General features: G+C 38.9%; 1 protein-coding gene across 1 annotated transcript in view; it reads left to right on the top strand.

The window, feature by feature from the left end:
- Positions 1-15,589, top strand: part of PER3 (period circadian regulator 3) — a 60,422-nt gene continuing 44,833 nt past the window's right edge. The window contains exons 1-9 of the mRNA XM_014586595.2: positions 1-614; positions 1,018-1,163; positions 2,126-2,241; positions 3,447-3,648; positions 5,388-5,439; positions 6,619-6,761; positions 8,507-8,585; positions 12,673-12,779; positions 13,010-13,166. Coding sequence (XP_014442081.1) covers positions 445-614; positions 1,018-1,163; positions 2,126-2,241; positions 3,447-3,648; positions 5,388-5,439; positions 6,619-6,761; positions 8,507-8,585; positions 12,673-12,779; positions 13,010-13,166 — 1,172 coding nt within the window. The 5' untranslated portion in view covers positions 1-444. The remainder of the gene's footprint in view (positions 615-1,017; positions 1,164-2,125; positions 2,242-3,446; positions 3,649-5,387; positions 5,440-6,618; positions 6,762-8,506; positions 8,586-12,672; positions 12,780-13,009; positions 13,167-15,589) is intronic.

Below are 15,589 nucleotides of genomic sequence, written 5' to 3'. Positions count from 1 at the left end.
CCAAGCTGCACGGGGCCGGCCTCGAGACAGCGCGCCGGTCGACCGTTTCCCTGCCTTCCACTCCCAGTTACCCCTTTTCCGACCCCGTGTCCCGGTTCACGTCAAGTTTCCAGAACTGACGGTGGAAAAGGGTCAGGGGTGAGGAACTTCTTCGAAGCTGCTTCGGCCTGGGAGCCGTGGCCAGCACGGTTGCCCGCATCGAATTGTTTGTTTCTTGTCACCTTCCCCAAGGCTGGACTCCCGCAGACGCGACCGCTGGCTTTATGGAAATGGAGAGCAGTGTAGAGAGAAAAGTTCGCGGTGAACCCAGTCACTAGTTGCTGGTTGGGATGACGAGCCACTCTCCCTAGCGCAATGGCATGGACCGAAAGGAGAAATCCTTTCCAGTCGCTGGTTGCAAAGTAAGAGAGAAGTAGGCAGCGGACCGAGGCTGTCCCGCGCAAGATGGACCCCGGCGAGAGGCTGGGCACGGCCGGCAAGAAACCTGCGGACCTCAAGGGACAGGCGCCCGCGCATCTGGAAGGACCAGGCGCCGGGACGCTGGGCCGAGGGGCTGGAGGGCTGTGGAGCCCGGAGTTCCAGCTGCAGAGGACAAGCCTGGACGACAGTCACAGGTGACTGGGGCTTGCGTGCACAGCCCCGCGGTGTAGTCCTTCCTTGGAGCAGGGAAAGGGGAGGGGGTGTTTAAATCTGTTCAGGAAAGGGGAGAGGAAGTCTCAGTCAATTTATGATGAAGTGACTCGAGGCACTGGAAGAAAATGACCGAAGAGTACCAGTCTTCAGGGAAAAAGTGGTTGTTGAAGAATTTAGCTGAGTGGGGGTTTTGGTAGGAATAAGAGAGAGAGGGAAATGTTTGATTGTCATTTTCTTTGCCACACTTCCCTAGCTGTGAGATGACCCTGTGAACTATTCATGAATGAGTTGATATCCTGAAAGCACTTAGTCTGGCATGTAGTTTACATCGCATAAATGTTAGCAGTTGTCGACGGCGTGAATTTGTAACTTCTCGTCTTCCAGTGAACAGCAAGATTGGAAGAGAGTTTCTGAAGAACTTGTAATGGTTGTGCAAGAAATGAAAAAATACTTTCCGTCGGAGAGACACAAGAAACCGAGTACTCTGGACGCCCTCCACTATGCCCTGCGCTGTGTGCACAGTGTGCAAGGTAAACCAGCCCGAGAGAAGGCAGTGGGGAGCTGGAGGGCTTGGCCAGAAAAGAAATCAGGAGCTCTCCTACTTAAGATCAGCAAATCTACACTGATTGCTTTAGTGTCTTTATTTTTTTAATTAGGAAGAGGAGAAATTTTTGTGTGTAATAGTTTATTAACTGTGCGATATTTTGCTGATGTTGCAGGAGAGTTTTGTATGAGCACAGTGAAACAATTAACTTTTTTTAAAAAAGAATTATTTATTTATTTTTTATTTATTCATTCATTTATTTTAATTTGACCATAGGGAGACACAGAGAGAGAGAGGGAAAGTGAGAAAGCAAGCCACCAGGTCCAGTACTCGAATTGTGGTCAGTCATGTGGGAGTATCCAGCGCTTTAACCACCAGCCACCTGCTGGTCCCCAAGACTTAACTTTTTAAAGGAACATTGTGTTTCAGTGAATGTTAGGGGAAAATGTACATTTGACTAAACACAGTTACCTTTCCCTGTCATAGACCTATTTTTAAAATCCAGACATGATATATCAGGAATTTACCAAATTAAAAATGAATAATTATAAGCACTTTTCCCTCTTTTTCTTTTGTTATTTTTTCCGTAAGGGTTTTGTAAAGTCAGTGTCTAGCACAAATCTCTGTACCTCATATGTGATATATAGTTCCTGAATGCTGGAGTCGCATTTCTGCCAGGAAAATGGTGTGTATCTAGATTTTTCTGTTTCAGTAACTTGTTTCAGTACCTTAAATGTATCTTGTTTCATGTGATCTATTACAGAACATAGAGAATTCATAAAATTCATTATATTAAGTTTGTGTAACTATTAGTAACATAATGCAAAAGCCTGAGATTGATCTGGTGTTGAGGAAGATGCACTGAGATGTCCACCTCCAGCCTGATAGTGATAAAAATACTTTCCTGAAGATACTGTTGTCACCTGTTTATTTCCCTGTGTTTCTTAGCAAACAGTGAGTTTTTCCAGATTCTCAGTCCAAACGGAACACCTCAGGCAGATGTGACCAAGTACAGTCTTGAGGAGCTGGCCACTATTGCATCAGAACACACTTCCAAAAACACAGTAAGAATTCATGAATTTTGACATATCACCCTGGGTGACCTTTTTTAAGGACCTTCTCTAGTTGTCAACTTTTAAATGCAACTGAAATTTCACAGTTTGAGGTAAAAAAGGAGAAAGCCCCAAAACAAGCATTGTGTAGTCTCTCCTGCCCTTCCCAGAGAAAACATCTAAAAATGGATGCAGCGCGTTATGGTGCTATGTACTGATTTCTTTTACTTTGGTTATAAGGTGCTTCTAGCTTCTCAGCATCCCTGAGTACTCTGAAATAAAGAAAAATAGCACTGCAGAGTAATTTCCTGCATCTTATTCTAATCTCCGAATTGTTAATTTCTATTTATATCATTCTTAGTTCCAATACCTACTACTTCACGTTGTAACAACTGGATTTTATAGAACAGGTGAGTTGAGATGCTGTCATTTTTTGTAAAATTTTGGAAGAGACCCTTAGTATATCTTTTCTGAATCTCTTCTTATTGACAGAATAATTAAACCTCATGTTTTATTGATGAGATGGAGGTTACTTACTTTTGTGTTTAGACCTCAACATAATTATAAGTGAGAGATCTTATAATATTGGAACATTAGCTATTCCTAGTATTGTAGTAGCACTTATTTTACTAACTGGTGCGTGGGTAGCAGTAAATGTAGTAGGTGCTGTGGAGTTTTGTTTTTTAAGTTTAAAGAAACTTGCCCTTTAAGATCTTCAAAATAAAAAGGGAAACATATGCCAGTGCTACCAAACACAAGGGTGATTATAAGTTATATTTGTTTCTAATGGAACAAATTACAGTAGTAATTCTTACATAATGAGTTTTGTCAAGGATAGCTTCTCTGGATAAATCTGGAACTTGGCCTGAAAGCATAGAACCTTCATTGGTAAAGAGAAGACAGTCCCTCCAGGTATAAAGTACAGTTTGCAAAGGACATGGAATCAGACATTCACGTATCATAGTATGTTTAATCTGCACAGAACAAGTGACTATATTTTTTTGCATAGAAAGCAAAACTTCACAAAGTAAAATGCAGATTTTATGATATTTAGGGAGCATGTAGGAAAGAATTACTTGGGGAATTCTGTTGCCTTAGGATGTGCATGTATGTTTTAAGTTATTGATCATGGTTAAAAATCTAGAAGAAATTTACCTTTCTGAAAATATTGCTAGAAGGATCTCAATATTTGCATTTATTTTAAATGTTTTTCATAGGATACCTTTGTGGCAGTGTTCTCATTTCTGTCTGGAAGGTTAGTGCACATTTCTGAACAGGCTACTTTGATCCTGAACTGTAAGAAAGATTTCTTGGCATCTTCTCACTTTGTTGACCTGCTTGCTCCTCAAGATGTGAGGGTGTTCTACATGCACACTGCCCACGCTCAGCTTCCCTTCTGGAACAACTGGACCCGAAGAGGTAATGGGACCAATGCTGGGGCGCTTATTTGACTCAACAAGATCAGTTTCATTTTTCAAAAATAGTGTAGAAGCTAGTGTATTCTAAGTAAAATACTACTGTATAGTTTTTATTTCTGTTTCTTAAAAAGTCAGAATGTGGGGCCAGCAGGTGGCGTGGTGGTTAAGGTGCTGGGCTCCCACGTGGCTGACCGTGGTTTGAGTCCTGGTCCTTGTGGCTCGCTTTCTCACTTACCCTTTGTCTATCTCTCTGGTCAAATTAAAAAATAATAAGAACAAATTAAATTAAATAAATAAAAATGAATAATTATTCTATAAAGAACAAAAAATAATACCTTAAAATCAAAATGTGATAAAAACAGCATTTTAAATGCCCCAATAGTAGAAATATCTAGTATATTTGTTTTCCTTCAGTCATATTAACTTTATGGATTATATATCATAAATGTGACTTAATTAAGAGCATACTGTGTAACAGTTTATTTGCTATAAAGGTTCTGTTTCCTTTAAGCTAATAAAATGAAATATTTTCTTCCCTATATTGACTTCACGATTTCTTTGCATAATAGATTTTACTTTGGAGATAAAATTCCAATGGTTAACTTCCTTTTCCAGTCTTTCTTTCCCCTTAGTTCATAAATCACGTGATTTTGTTTCTCTTCTGAAATGTTTATTTTCCTGAACCAGGGATACCTACCTATTCACAGTTTTCTTTGTGATTGTCAGTCCATGTGCTCTTTTAAGTAATTCATTATTTCATATTCTTTGTGAAGTGTCCTTTTTTAAATAAATTTTCACCATAGGACCTTTTCCAGTCTTTCTTTCCCCTTAGTTCATAAATCACGTGATTTTGTTTCTCTTCTGAAATGTTTATTTTCCTGAACCAGGGATACCTACCTATTCACAGTTTTCTTTGTGATTGTCAGTCCATGTGCTCTTTTAAGTAATTCATTATTTCATATTCTTTGTGAAGTGTCCTTTTTTAAATAAATTTTCACCATAGGGCCTGTGTGCTTGCTGGAGAGAGAGGCAGAGAGAGAGATCTTCTGGACTTGAATTGACCAACAAAAGAGTCATAAGATTATATAATTTAACCTAAGAACACAACTTTTTGAAATTTATCCAGGGAAAATATTTCAAAGGAAAGGAAAAAAATTAAATTTATATACTCCATAGAGAAAAGCTGAAAATGCCCTAGATTAAATCCCTTCCATATTTCTGTAACTGCCCTTATTAATGATTTCAAACATCAACCTAAGGATCCTTTGCCACAATCATTTTGGTAGTGATGTCCTAAACTTTTGGACATTTTCAAAAATTGAATTAGCAGCAGGGAGGTGAGAAAACATTATTAACACTAAATTAGTATGATCTGAATGACCAATTTTTGAGAATGTCCAAAGTTTAGAACATTGCCACTGAAATGACTGTGGCAAAGGATCCTTAGGTGGATGCTTGAAATCATGAAGAAGGGCAGTTACAGAAGTACAGAAAGGACTGTAGGAAGTAAGCAAGGACTGATAAACTCAGGCACGCTCACTGTTTACCTGCGGATTACTGTTGTAACACAGAAGCCCTTGGCAAATACTGGAATATGATCTCAGAGTGCAGATTAGTCCTATTTCAATGGAGAGTGTCTCTCTTTTAAAAAATTATTTATTTGGTAATAGTGTAACATTGTTTCACCAAGGAGGAGCTGCTTTTAAGAGGGAGTAACTGACAATTTGCCTTTGTTTCTAGCTGCATCACAGTATGAATATGCTCCAGTCAAATCCTTTTTCTGCAGGATCCAGTAAGTATAGGGGCTTGTGGCCCCAAACATTGAATTATGCTCTGATTTGATTTGGCACTTATTCCAGTTCTTCTGAATTCAGCTAAATTCTGTTGTGCATACAAGAAACAAGATTTGGTTCTTACCATAGGGGTGAGAGTGTGTGTGTGTGTGTGTGTGTGTGTGTGTGTGTATTTGTTATATATATGCTATATATATGTGTTATATGTATGTTACATATATGTTACACACATGTATGTTTTAAGTTTATTTCCTCCACGAGAGATGAGAGACAGACAGACAGACAGTAACCACAACAGGGTCTTGGTGCTGTGATCCACCCCCAGCCTCAGCAAGCCCCAGATCATGGGTATACACGTGCCTGGTGTACAGGGAGGTCTCTGGGTATGAATTCAGATCCCTCTCGTGTGGGTCAGCCTTGCAGAGTGTAGCATTTTATCCTGGCACCACCATCTGGCTCCCCTAAATGTTAGCCATAGTTGATTTCTGGTAGGATTTACTAGTGATTTTCCCCTTCTTAAGTTGACTTCACAATATATGTTAGCGTTAATCTCATAATAAAAAGAAAAATATTTTTAAATTACGTTATGATTGCCAGTATTAGTATTGAAGTTACTAAATACTGTAGATATTTAGAGAAGGAGGTAGCTGGCTATCCCTATAATGGGTTAGTCAGATACTCCTTGCAGTTGAGGAGACTTGACCTCCTTAGGGAAGGATAACCTGAGATAGGAAAACAAGGGGGAGGGCCTGTATTAGCCCTCCAGGTCACAAAGCAGTTGTTAACCTTAGGACAGTGCCTTGAAGTAAGTACTGATGTGATTTCTATGTTAATATGTTTTTGGGGGGACCAGCAGTTGGTGTAATGGCTATGTCGCTGGACTCCCATGTAGTCAAGAGAGTCACAGAATGACTAGTTCTGTTTTTATGCCCACAGTAGTGTAAGTCAGTCCTCTTATTTATTGAATAATTAATAAGTGCAATTGCCTTTGGCTATTGAGAATTTAAACTTAACATTTCCCTTTTTTAGAATACATAGATTTGGTTTTGTCTCTCTTGGAGATTACCCAAAAAAGAAAATTATAAAAAAGGGAAAAAAAAACATTTTTCCCACCCTAATTTCACAGTGGGCTAATTAAATGTATCAGGCTAAGCACTAATCATCTTTAATCTCTTCAGTGGAGGTGAAGACAGAGAGAAAAGGAAATATTACTCCCCATTCCGGATTATCCCCTATTTGATTCATGTACATAGTTCTGCCCAACCAGAATGGGAAGCTTGTTGTCTTACACTGGTTGAGAAGATCCACTCTGGTTATGAAGGTAAGTCAGGAGACATACATAGGGATGGTGGGAGAAGGGAGGGAAGCTATTTACTGTAGTCATAGAAGAACTGATTGCCTGAGTCTCAAATATAGTTCCTAACCTCTTTAATTATTTCCAGCTGGTTTTTTACTAATGTCTGTGTTTTTTTAGCTTTCCTTCTTGTCCAGTCAAGGTCATTTCCTTCATGGAAACATGGCCTAATGATCTAAGCATAGAACTTGGCAATGGATATGCTGTTACCTAGTTCTTCCTCCTGGTGAACGCTGTGTGGCCATTTGCATCTGTCTTATGGGAAACAAGAGCATGGAGATATTTTCAGAAGAAGACCATAAGAATTTGTGTGTTTAAAGTGTCTCGAAACTCCCTGAGTAGAAAGTGCAGTTTATATGTTCTACAAGCGGAACTACATTTCTAAGCTCATCCATCAATATATAGATTGCTTCCATGTATTATTTGAAATTATAGTCAGTTCTGATGTACTGTGACATATGTGCTATTACAGGTTCGGTCCTCTGCAAAAATCACGCAATAGAAACTAAGGGATTTATGGAGAAAACGAATTCAAGAACACAACACTCATAAACTTAGTCACCCATTAAAAATAAGACAGGGATCTAATGAACAGAAAAACACAGTTTTACACATATTAAGTGATTCATACATAGACACTACAATAAATGTGGCTCATAGCATGGCATGAACTGAGATTACAGGTAGGGTTTGAGATGTGTGTGAATTTTTATGTATTCATAATGGCTCCGTTCAACTGGGTGCTGTTCACCACAATCGCTTAAGGTTTTTTTGCAATTGCGATAGTGCATAAGCAAATGCAGTACTAGCATTGTACTCAGATTATTTCCTAATAAATCAATCATTGCATTTTAAAAGCAAGTCATAGGCAAATTTTACTACAAATTAACAGTTGGTTAGTGATGATTGATTCTGTAGGAGGGTCTATTCTGAGCCATTAACTTCCTGTAAGGGAAATTAGGTGACTTACCAAAAATACCGTTGAAAGAGGGTGGGCTATGGGTGGAGGGTTGGGTATTTGTCTTGAGAATTAAAAACTATGAAAGTTTTGTACACAACTGATTTTTTAAAATAATAAGCACATTTTTAAAGATGTTGAATTTTCCCTCCTTATTGGGAATTCTTAAAAATAAAATGCATGCATGTTTTCCCCTGAAAAATAAAAAGGAACATGCATGTAGTACCAAACAACTCTTCACATCCTTTTATTTGTTTAATTATGTACAACCACTAAATATGACTGAATTTTTCAGTTACTCCAACTTTAACTATTAGATTATTTATGATGAGAAATATAGCTAGCTTTTCAGTATATACAGATATTCTTTTTTAAAAAAAGAATTAATTATTTACTTACTCATTTATTTTTAATTTGACCAGAGAGAGACAGAGAGAGGGTAAGAAAGCAAGCCACCAGGTCCAGGACTCAAACTGTGGTCAGCCATGTGGGAGCGTCTAGCACCTTAACCACCACATCACTCGCTGATCCCTTGTACAGACTTTCTATCTTTTTAAAATTAACTATAGGTGGCATCACATTTTGACTTGATAAAAGTGTAGTTAATAATAAAAATTGTTACCATTTAATTATGTCCTTAGTTACTTGAAGGCCAGGCTCCTAATTGAGATGTTCCTTTTTTAACTTGGTAAGTGGTTAATTAGGTGAATATTAATTAGATACTTGCCATGAATCTTTCTGGTCTTTTTCATAGCTCCTCGAATCCCAGTGAATAAAAGAATTTTTACCACAACACACACACCAGAGTGTGTTTTTCTTGAAGTAGATGAAAGGTAAGTGCTTTCTACTTGTTTATTTATTTACTTATTTAAGGTTTTTGCCATAGGGCGTGTGCACTTGCTGAAGAGAAACAGAGGCAATGAGAGAGAAAGTGAGAAATCACCCCCCCACCCCCCAGGGAATGTGGCTATGCCACAGTCTCTTCTCCTCCATTCTCCTCTTGGGATTTTGAACATACATACACATGTGCATGGTGTGATTTTCCTTTTTCTTTTTTCTTTTTAAATTTTTGCTATAGAGCACTTGTGCTTACTGGAGAGACAGAGTGACAGAAAGTGAGAAATTACCCTCCAGAGGGAATGGCCATACTGCAGTCCCATCTCCTCCAATATCCTCTTATGATTTTGGGTGTGCACACACCCATGCCCTGTGTGAGTTTTTAAGCCTCTGGATCCGGGACTTGAACTGTTGTTGACTGTGTGGGAGTCCAATGATGTAATCATTACGCCATCTGCTGGTCCTATCTGGTATAACTTTTCAAGCCCCTGAGTCCAAGCCACATGGTTAGCTATGTGGGCGTCCACCGCCTTGACCACCACACCACCTGCTAGCCCCTTGGTAAGGACTTTTGAAACCTAAAAGAAACTTTTTTAAATATATCAAAAAGTTTACATTTATGTTTGCATGCGTCTATATTATATAATTATCCATTTGCCTATTCAATTTTTGTTACTTACATTGGAGTTTATTCATGTTGCTTACATTTTTAATATACATATACTTCTAGAAGTGATTTGCAGGTTATTGTATTTGACTTCAAAACAGTATGCTTTAGATAGTTTAGGAATTGTTCCATTTTACAGAAGAGGACAGTGAATGTAACAGCCAGTTCATCAAGAACATAAATAGAATCTGGGAACCAGCAGTTAGCGTAATGGCTATGTCGCTGGACTCCCATGTAGTTGACCGCGGTTCACGTCCCGGACTCGGTGGCTTAAAACTCACGCCGGGCACGTGTGTGTGCATGCTCAAGATCCCGAGAGGAGAATGGAGGAGAAGGGATTGTGGCATGGCCATCCCCCATAGGGGGTGATTTCTCGCTTTCTGTCTCTATGTCTCTCTCTGTCTGTCTGGCGAGCGCACGCACCCTACAGTGAAAATCTCTCCAAAAAAAAAAAAAAGTATAAAAAAAAAAGAACATAAGTAGAATCTGATTCTACTCAAACCGTTTCCAGAACTTGGCTTTCTTACACCCATTCTAGTGGAAATGTTTCTCAAGTCAGTTCATGATGAACTTTTTTTTTTTTTTTTTGAGAGGTTTTCACTATAGGGCGCATGCGCTCGCCAGACAGAGAGAGACAGAGAGACAGAAAGCGAGAAATCACCCCCTATGGGGGATGGCCATGCCACAATCCCTTCTCCTCCATTCTCCTCTCGGGATCTTGAGCATGCACACACACGTGCCCGGCGTGAGTTTTAAGCCACCGGGTCTAGGACGTGAACCGCGGCCGACTACGTGGGAGTCCAGCGACATAGCCATTACGCTAACTGCTGGTCCCCAGTTTATGATGAACTTTTGAAGTGGTGGGGGGGAAATAAAAGCAGATTTTTTAAATGTAAATCTGAATTTGAATAATTTAAAGGATTGTTCTTTATTTTGAATTTAAGTTCTTCCTACTTTTTTTAGATTGAAATAGTCTTTGTTATTTAAATATAGTGGTAAGAGATAGTTATTGTCTATTACTGTTTAATATCTATTCCAAGAAAGTAAGCATTAATATCACCATATCAGTATCCCCCATTTTTTTTCTCATTTACTTTAAAATTTTACATAGGAAATTTGAAAATCAGGGAACCAGTTTACCATATCATGCATAAAGTATAAAGTAAAAATGTCAAAAACCTGGATGCAGTTCTGATAGATATTACTTTTGATTTAAAAAATTCTTAACATTTTGGGCCAGCAAGTGGCATATTGGTTAAGTTGCTGGATTTCCACATGATCAATAGCAGTTTGAATCCCAGACCTGGAGACTCAAAAACCGCATTGGACTCATGTGCATGCATGCCCAAATTCCTGGGAGGAGAATGGAGGCGAAGGAATTGTGGCATGGCAATCCCTCTGGGGGTGATTTCTTACTTTCCCTCTCTCTGATGAGCACATATACCCTATGGCAAAAACCTAAAAACAAAACAAAACCCAAAGAAACTTAACATTTAAAAATTGGTTTTATTGGAGCGACAGATGGTGTAGTGGTTACATCACTGGACTCTCACATGCCCAACCACAGTTTGAGTCCCAAACCCAGTGGCTTTAAACTCAAACTGGGCACCTGCGCATGTGTGCCCAAGATCCCGGGAAAAGAATGGAGGCAAAGGGATTGTGGTGTGGTCAACCCCCTGAAAGTGATTTCTCACCTTCCCTCTCACTGTGTCTGTCTGTCTCCAGCGAGTGCATGCACCTTAAGGTAAAAACTTCTTAAAAAAGGGGAGGGGGGCTATTTAATAATAGTTACCCTGAAACCAACCAATAATTGTGAAATACATTGTATTATATAATCTATATAAGGTAAAAAAAAATTAGCTAAAGATAATTCTGAAAATAGCTTAAATTTATTGCATCAGAAAATGTTTGTGGATTTCTACATGTAAAAAATATTTATGGGTCAGCCCCATAGCCTAGTGGTTAAGGGAGCCAGGTTCTACATGGCTGACAGCAGTTCAAATTCTGGCTCCAGCAGCTAGAACTTTCTAGGCACCTGTGTGTGTATGTGCCCAAAGATCCTTACAGGGTAAAGAAATGACGGAGAAGGAATTATTGGCGTGTTGGGGCATACTTTCTCCTCTCTCTGTCTTGCGCTGGTCATCGTGTTCCTGCATGGCCGAACATAGCTGGAGTTCAGGACATGAAAGCTTGTAAATCATGCTGAGCATATACTTATCTGTACCCAAAATCCCAAGAAGAAAATGGAGGAGAAAAGATTGCTGCGTAACCATCCCCCAAGGGGTGATTTCTCACTTTCCCTTTCTGTGTCTCTCTTTGGCGAGCACACACACTGTGTGGCAAAAAACTAAAAAGAAAAAAGAGAATGTTTATGGAGTCTTTTTTTGTAAGTCATCCTTAGTCTTAGCACTACAAGTTTCCTGTGAGCTTTTATACGGAAAATGTTTCTGTTGTAAATTAATTGAATATCTTTTGGTGTTGCCTTTTGGCAGGCATTGTTTTTACGTAATTTTAATCATTCTGTATAAATTTATAACCTGCTTTATTCATTTAACATCATCGGCATCTTTTTATGTTATGATGTGATCTTTGTAGATTTTTAAAAATTATTTAATTTGGGGACCAGTAGTTAGCGTAATGGGTATGTCGCTGGACTCCCATGTAGCCGACTGCGGTTTGAGTCCCGGACCCGGTGGTTTAAACTCACGCTGGTTGCGTGTGTGTGTGTGCCCAAGATCCTGAGAGGAGAATGGAGGAGAAGGGATTGAGCATGGCCATCCCCCCCTGGGGAGGGGGTGATTTCTCGCTTTCTCTCTCTCTGTCTCTGTCTGGCAGCGCACGTGCCCCATAGCAAAAACCTCTTCAAAAAAAATTAATTTTGCTTATTCATTTATTTCGTTTAATTTATTTAATTTTGTTTATTCATTTATTTATTTTAATTTGACCAGAGAGAAAAACAGAGAGAGGGAAAGTGAGAGAGCAAGCCTCTAGGTCCCAGACTCAGATCATTGTCAACCATGTGGGAGTGTCCAGCACCTAGTCACCACGCCATCTGCTGGTTCTCCTTTGTAGATGTTTTAAATGAGAACACAATGGAGGTCTTAAGGCATCTAAGAAACTTGCTAAAAGTATAGTGCCTGTTTCTACTTCTTCATGTTCTGATTTAGCGAGCTTGTAGATCTGTTTTAGCAAGTTTCCTGGCTGATTGTGATGCGTCATGTCATATGACCATTCTGGTCAGGTCACCTAAACATTTCCCACAGTGGGGGCACTTAAGTTGTACCTTTACAAGTGATATAATGAGCATCTTTAACGTAATTTTTTTCATGTTGACAATTAAGTATTTTTAGAAGTACGTAAAATATAAAAATTACTTGGTGAGTTTAACATGCTACTGTACTATGTGTCTGTCCCAGAGCAGTGCCTTTGCTGGGTTACCTACCTCAGGATCTGATCGGAACATCAATCTTAAAGTACTTGCACCCAGAAGATCGTTCTCTGATGGTTGCCTTACACCAAAAAAGTAAGGATCTATTTTTTTATAGGGGAATTTTTTTTTTAATCATTGATTTGTTCTATTTTTCCATTTTATTAGAGTTTAACCTTTAATCAAATAAGCAATGTACTGAAACTCCTAAAACAATTCTTTTCTATTTTAGCATAATAAAATATGTATATCTAGATGACAAAAAAAGAGCATTTGTAATCAATATCTCTGTTAAATAAGTTGGTTTTGTTTATTATTTTATATAGTCTTGAAGTATGTGGGCCATCCTCCCTTTGAACATTCACCCATTAGATTTTGTACTCAAAACGGAGATTACATCATACTTGATTCCAGTTGGTCCAGCTTTGTGAACCCCTGGAGCCGAAAGGTTTCTTTCATCATCGGTCGGCATAAAGTTCGAACGTAAGTCAGTCAGTTTTTGTATTTCTAAAAATTCTTTTTTTTTTTGTCCAATGATATTCCTTAGCCTGTTGACTGGCTTCTTGAATCAGTCAGTTGACACGTGAACTAAACAAAGCACAGATTTTTTTCAGCACTTTCGGAAGACAGTTTAGCAATATGTATCAAGGGCCTTAAAAGAAGTCAAGTGCCAGATTTAAAGTAGCTTATATGTCTATCATTAAGTAAATTCTAGAATATTTGTTACTGTAATGGTTAATACAATTTTTTACAGAGGTTACAAACATTAAAAACTTTGACAGATTAGATGTAAAAAGGAGTTTTCAAAATTATTTATACCTATGATTATGATTTTGTTTAAGATACATACATAAACTATGAAATTGGGAAAAGGAGATTGGAAGGAAATAAAATAGAAATGTTGGTTATGTGTTAATAGTAGGACTATAGGTGAAATTTTGCTTTTTTGTTTTCATATGTTTTTTCTTTTTTTTTTTTTTTTGCCTTTTCTGTATTTTAAAGATCTTTTTAGTGAATATATAAAACTTTTTGCATTGGAGCCAGCAGCAGGCGGTGTGGTGGTTAAGGGCACTGGACTGCCACATGGCCAATCACGGTTCGAGTCCCGGACCTGGTAGCTTGTTTTCTCATTTTCTCTCTCTCTCTCTCTCTGGTCAAATGAAAATAAGTAAAATTAAATAAAATAATTCTTTAAAAAAAGAAGAAAAACTTTTGATATCAGCCTTCTGTTGTCACATTTTGCTTGTGTCTATTTCATTAAATATTTTTGTAATTAATTTTTTAAACATTCTTTTTCTTGCCAGCATGGCTGTCTCTAGTATGTGTAATTCCTGTTCTTTGTCTATGTAATAGAATCCTGTGAAATACATCTAGAACAACCTGGCATGACCTGTTACTGTGGGTCAGAATACTTAGGATCTCTTGAATGTTTGATCCATTTTTAATTGCATAACTTTGACTGGGCTATGGGTTTCCCTGATGTCTTTTTATTTTCTTCTGTTTTAAACATGGAAATTATATGCGGGAACTTCAAAAAGTATGTGGAAAAAATAGAACTGAAGTATGTATTGATTTTGGTACAAAATTTTTTGAAATCTGTAGTTTTTCATGAAATATTCTGTGATTTTTTTATATATATGATCAGTTATTTAATTAGGTTCTTGGCAAAAAATTTAGAACACCAATTTGTGAGGATAAACTCCATTTGTAAGGGCAAACACGGATCGCAGGTAGCCCTGGAGCTGAGGAACAGCTTTGATTTTTGGTAAAATTTGCGATTCCACAGCTTTCTGATCAACCTTGCGCTGTTCTGAAATCTCGTATTTCTCCTTTTCTGTGTCGAAGATCTCACCTTCCTGGTGTCTGGGCTTCCGCAATCTCTTTTTCTTGAAGTAGGCATCAGTAAGGTGCTTTTTTGTGTTGTTTTTTTGTTTTTGTTTTTTGAGAGCTTTTTGCTATAGGGCGCATGCGCTCACTAGAAAGAGAAAGACAGACAAAAAGTGAGAAATCACACACACACACCCCAGGAGGGATGGCCACACTGCAATCCCTTCTCCATTCTCCTCTCGGGATCCATTCTCTTCTCGGGATCCATTTTCCTCTCGGGATCCTGGGCACACAGGCACATGCGCCCAGCGTGAGTTTAAGCCACCGGGTCCAGGACTGAAACTGCGGTCCAGAACTCTAATCGCAGTTGACTACATGGAAGTCCAGCAACATAGCGATTACGCTAACTGCTTGTCCTGAGCTTTGGGATTTTTACTTTGCTAATATCAGTTTTCGTGGAGGTGGCAATGACAAATTTCTGGCATGGTCTACACAGTGGAACTCGATTGAGAATCAGCAGTCCAGTTACAAGTAGCAAGCCACTGCTCAGCTGCTTCAGGAAAACCACTCTCTTGCTTCTGTGGCATCCAGCGAGGATGATCAGAATGGTACTAGGAGTGATGCTGGCTCGTAGCTTTCTCACATGCTGACTGTAGAGTTTTTTGCCGTGGCTCAACAGCTTTCAACGAACATCTTCAGTAGGACAATACCTAGGCATTTTACACAGTTTAACCACCCGGGTACCACCATTGTTGTCTCCACCAACTGGTTTTGTGACAGTTGCAAGAACCTTCTCCTCCTTTTTCTTTTCGGTCCTGGATTTAGTGGCCAAGTATTTCCTCTTATACATGGGCTTCCTGGAATACATGGCAGACCAGGAGTATCTGCCCATGCCCGGGACTAGGATGGGGTTTCAACTGCAATGGGGCTTCCCCTTCTTGGGCTTTTTAGCCTTGGGGTCACCCTTTTTAACCTTGTCACTGGCATCAGCCATCTTGGCTTCAGGCTTCTTCAACTTAGTATCCTGCTTCGCAGCCTTTTCACCTGCTATCTTGTATAGTGGGGACAGAGTTTTTCTG

The sequence above is a fragment of the Tupaia chinensis genome, unplaced genomic scaffold (assembly GCF_000334495.1).
Source record: "Tupaia chinensis unplaced genomic scaffold, TupChi_1.0 Scaffold000146_1, whole genome shotgun sequence".
NCBI lineage: Eukaryota > Metazoa > Chordata > Mammalia > Scandentia > Tupaiidae > Tupaia > Tupaia belangeri.
The sequence above is the reverse complement of the archived record's forward strand: the minus strand, read 5'-3'. Positions and strand labels throughout refer to the sequence as shown.